The sequence below is a fragment of the Oncorhynchus kisutch genome, unplaced genomic scaffold (genome assembly GCF_002021735.2).
Source record: "Oncorhynchus kisutch isolate 150728-3 unplaced genomic scaffold, Okis_V2 Okis09a-Okis19a_hom, whole genome shotgun sequence".
Classification (NCBI taxonomy): Eukaryota; Metazoa; Chordata; class Actinopteri; order Salmoniformes; family Salmonidae; genus Oncorhynchus; species Oncorhynchus kisutch.
Genome location: NW_022261985.1, coordinates 7,397,663 through 7,402,662, shown reverse-complemented (window position 1 = coordinate 7,402,662; position 5,000 = coordinate 7,397,663). Strand labels below are relative to the sequence as shown.

The following is a 5,000-nucleotide window of genomic DNA, read 5'->3' as shown; positions in this document are numbered from 1 at the left end:
TGGTTATGGGCTTAACAGAAAGAAAACACCTGTATCATGTCAGATATAGAGGTGAAATATATTACATGTTGAGTTTACTTCCCAATATTACACTTTATATACATCACAGAAGACTGAAGCATAACACTACTGTTTGACATAGAAACACCAGATTTTCGGCATTTAAAAAAAATAAAAATGTTTATTAATTTTCAAAAATATGAATAACTTTCCACCCATGAGGCAATTAGGTCATTTGACTGCAGGAGAGGAGCCAGACAGCCACACACCGCTGGATATAGAGTGTCCCTCATTCTTGGATGTTGAGAGTGTCCCTCATTCTTGGATGTTGAGAGTGTCCTCAGTCTTGGATGTTGAGAGTGTCCTCGGTCTTGGATGTTGAGTGTCCTCAGTCTTGGATGTTGAGAGTGTCCTCAGTCTTGGATGTTGAGTGTCCTCAGTCTTGGATGTTGAGAGTGTCCTCAGTCTTGGATATTGAGTGTCCTCAGTCTTGGATGTTGAGAGTGTCCCTCAGTCTTGGATATTGAGAATGTCCTCAGTCTTGGATATTGAGAATGTCCTCAGTCTTGGATATTGAGAGTGTCCTCAGTCTTGGATGTTGAGTGTCCTCAGTCTTGGATGTTGAGTGTCCTCAGTCTTGGATGTTGAGTGTCCTCAGTCTTGGATGTTGAGAGTGTCCTCAGTCTTGGATGTTGAGTGTCCGCAGTCTTGGATATTGAGAGTGTCCTCAGTCTTGGATATTGAGAGTCCTCAGTCTTGGATATTGAGAGTGTCCCTCAGTCTTGGATGTTGAGAGTGTCCTCAGTCTTGGATGTTGAATGACCTCAGTCTTGGATGTTGAGAGTGTCCTCAGTCTTGGATGTTGAGTGTCCTCAGTCTTGGATGTTGAGAGTGTCCTCAGTCTTGGATATTGAGTGTCCTCAGTCTTGGATGTTGAGAGTGTCCTCAGTCTTGGATATTGAGAATGTCCTCAGTCTTGGATATTGAGAATGTCCTCAGTCTTGGATGTTGAGAGTGTCCCTCAGTCTTGGATGTTGAGTGTTCCTCAGTCTTGGATGTTGAGAGTGTCCTCAGTCTTGGATGTTGAGTGTCCGCAGTCTTGGATATTGAGAGTGTCCTCAGTCTTGGATATTGAGAGTCCTCAGTCTTGGATATTGAGAGTGTCCCTCAGTCTTGGATGTTGAGAGTGTCCTCAGTCTTGGATGTTGAATGGCCTCAGTCTTGGATGTTGAGAGTGTCCTCAGTCTTGGATGTTGATTGTCCTCAGTCTTGGATGTGTAGTGTCCTCAGTCTTGGATGTTGAGAGTGTCCTCAGTCTTGGATGTTGAGAGAGTCCTCAGTCTTGGATATGGAGTGTCCCCAGTCTTGGGTGTTGAGTGTCCCTCAGTGTTGGATATTGAGTGTCCCTCAGTCTTGGATATTGAGTGTCCCTCAGTCTTGGATGTTGAGTGTCCTCAGTCTTGGATGTTGAGAGTGTCCCTCAGTCTTGGATGTTGAGAATGTCCTCAGTCTTGGATATTGAGAGTGTCCTCAGTCTTGGATATTGAGAATGTCCTCAGTCTTGGATATTGAGAGTGTCCTCAGTCTTGGATGTTGAGAGTGTCCTCAGTCTGGATGTTGAGTGTCCCTCAGTCTTGGATGTTGAGAATGTCCTCAGTCTTGGATATTGAGTGTCCTCAGTCTTGGATATTGAGAATGTCCTCAGTCTTGGATATTGAGAGTGTCCTCAGTCTTGGATGTTGAGTGTCCTCAGTCTTGGATGTTGAGAGTGTCCTCAGTCTTGGATGTTGAGAGTGTCCTCAGTCTTGGATGTTGAGAGTGTCCTCCGTCTTGGATGTTGAGTGTCCTCAGTCTTGGATGTTGAGTGTCCGCAGTCTTGGATATTGAGAGTGTTCCTCAGTCTTGGATATTGAGAGTCCTCAGTCTTGGATATTGAGAGTGTCCCTCAGTCTTGGATGTTGAGAGTGTCCTCAGTCCTTGGATGTTGAATGGCCTCAGTCTTGGATATTGAGAGTGTCCCTCAGTCTTGGATATTGAGAGTGTTCCTCAGTCTTGGATATTGAGAGTCCTCAGTCTTGGATATTGAGAGTGTCCCTCAGTCTTGGATGTTGAGAGTGTCCTCAGTCTTGGATGTTGAGTGTCCGCAGTCTTGGATGTTGAGAGTGTCCTCAGTCTTGGATGTTGAGAGTGTCCTCAGTCTTGGATGTTGAGTGTGTCCTCAGTCTTGGATGTTGAGAGAGTCCTCAGTCTTGGATATGGAGTGTCCCCAGTCTTGGATGTTGAGTGTCCCTCAGTCTTGGATATTGAGTGTCCCTCAGTCTTGGATATTGAGTGTCCCTCAGTCTTGGATGTTGAGAGTGTCCTCAGTCTTGGATGTTGAGAATGTCCTCAGCCTTGGATATTGAGAGTGTCCTCAGTCTTGGATATTGAGAGTGTCCTCAGTCTTGGAAGTTGAGTGTCCTCAGTCTTGGATGTTGAGTGTCCTCAGTCTTGGATGTTGAGTGTCCCTCAGTCTTGGATATTGAGTGTCCCTCAGTCTTGGATGTTGAGAGTGTCCTCAGTCTTGGATGTTGAGAGTGTCCTCAGTCTTGATGTTGAGAGTGTCCTCAGTCTTGGATGTTGAGTGTCTTCAGTCTTGGATATTGAGAGTCCTCATTCTTGGATATTGATGTCCCTCAGTCTTGGATATTGAGTGTCCTCAGTCTTGGATATTGAGTGTCCTCAGTCCTTGGATATTGAGTGTGTCCTCAGTCTTGGATGTTGAGAGTCCTCAGTCTTGGATGTTGAGAGTCCTCAGTCTTGGATGTTGAGAGTCCTCAGTCTTGGATGTTGAGAGTCCTCAGTCTTGGATGTTGAGAGTCCTCAGTCTTGGATATTGAGAGTGTCCTCAGTCTTGGATATTGAGAGTGTCCTCAGTCTTGGATATTGAGAGTGTCCTCAGTCTTGGATATTGAGAGTGTCCTCAGTCTTGGATGTTGAGAGTGTTGTCGGTCTGATGGTTAAGACAATGGCTTGGTGTGGTATGTAAGAAGTTCCCGGTTGACAGAGGACAGGATAAGAGAGGAGCGGCCATCCTCCCTCCCTCCTCCCCTTCCATCGCCTCTTTATTTACGCCCTCATGTGACCTCCCTCCCTCCTCCCTTCGATTGTCATCTCTTTATTTACACCCTCCATGTGACCTCCCTCCCTCCTCCCTTCCATCATCTCTTTATCCTTATCCTCCAGTGTGCCCAAGCTCATTAACCTCTCAGGAGATATTCCTGGACAGTTCTGACTCCTCCTTCCAACTCTTCCATTGTTCCGTATCAGAACCATAGAACCAGCTGGAATTCTAAGAATGTCTGGGTAATCGTGTATCCACTGAACCTTGACCTCTTGTATAAACCTTTGGCCTTGGCTTGCAATAGGTCCAGCCAGACAGGCCTTTAGAGTAGACAGGCCATTAGAGCAGACAGGTCTTTAGAGCAGACAGGCATTTAGAGTAGACAGGCCATTAGAGCAGACAGGTCTTTATAATCCGTATCCTATACGTCCCACCTTTGTTGATATCCAAATGCCCCAACAGACCAACAAATACCTGAAAACTAAATATCTGATTGATTGAATCACTTGACCTTTGCCCTCTGCTCTGTTCCAGGTACATCCAGGCTGCGACATCTCCCAAGGACATCATCATCGTAGTGGACGTCAGCGGGAGTATGAAGGGTCTCAGGCTCACTATCGCCAAGCACACTATTAACACCATCCTGGACACACTAGGGGAGAACGACTTTGTCAACGTCATAGCCGTGAGTAAACTAGGAGATTAACACACACACACACACACACATTATTTACTCTGCCTCACGCAGCGTTTAACATACACAGACACGCACACACACACACACACACACACACACAGACACGCACGCACACACACACACACACACGCACGCATGCACGCACACACTCACACTCACAGACACATACACACATGCAAGCAAAACACAAACACACACACACACACACACACACACACACACACACACACACACACACACACACACACACACACACATATACACACACACACACACACACCGCAAGCAAAACACAATACAGACACACACACAAGCAAAACAGACCCAATGAGACCCACACAGACACACCATTTGGGGCTGACCTGGTTTTAATGATTCGGCTGCAATGGAATAAAATCATTGACAATGATGTGAGCATCTCCAATCATACACAATATTATGGTGAATTATGGCAGAATGATCCATGTATTTCTACAACCCCATCTGCCCCATTCAGAACATGTTGATGGTTATATTGCTGGAAGGTCATCATGTATGATAAGGTGCCTCGGCCAGAAGACGATTGGACAACATGTGTCATGTGATGTTACATACACTGCTGTTGTAACTTTGACATCACAGAGATTCTCTGTTCCAACTGAGATTACACCTGCTGACCTCCTTAACTCTCCATGACCTGTTTCCCTATACGTAGACACACACACACACACACACACACACACACACACACACACACACACACACACGTCTGATCCTTGACCTGTTTCCCTATACGTAGACACACACACAAACACACACACACACACACACACACACACACACACACACCACACACACACACACACACACACGCGTCTGATCCTTGACCTGTTTTCCCCATGCGTTCTGTCCCACAGTACAGCGACTATGTCCAATACGTGGAACCCTGCTTCAAGGGCACCCTGGTCCAGGCTGACCTGGACAACCGAGAGGTAACCAATGGATCTCTAATGCTAATCAACTCAATTCATCAATTAAGGCCCATAAGCTGTTTGCTCATTAAGGCTGGTTAAGAAGGCTCAGAGCGATGGGATTCACACCAGTGGGCCGGGTGCCACTAGACTACTGTTCCTGGCAGGGACTCGGAGTCACGAAGTGGTAAAGGGCTTGACAGCACGGCAACTCTTCCCTCCCTCCCTCCCTCCCTCCCTCCCTCCCTCC

At 46.5% G+C, this 5,000-nt stretch overlaps 1 protein-coding gene across 1 annotated transcript in view; it reads left to right on the top strand.

Annotated features, from left to right (window-relative positions):
* Window positions 1-5,000, top strand: part of LOC116360578 (voltage-dependent calcium channel subunit alpha-2/delta-4-like) — a gene marked incomplete at its 3' end in the record, with an annotated part of 54,596 nt that overhangs the window by 8,214 nt on the left and 41,382 nt on the right. The window contains exons 5-6 of the mRNA XM_031815420.1: window positions 3,638-3,788; window positions 4,697-4,771. Coding sequence (XP_031671280.1) covers window positions 3,638-3,788; window positions 4,697-4,771 — 226 coding nt within the window. The remainder of the gene's footprint in view (window positions 1-3,637; window positions 3,789-4,696; window positions 4,772-5,000) is intronic.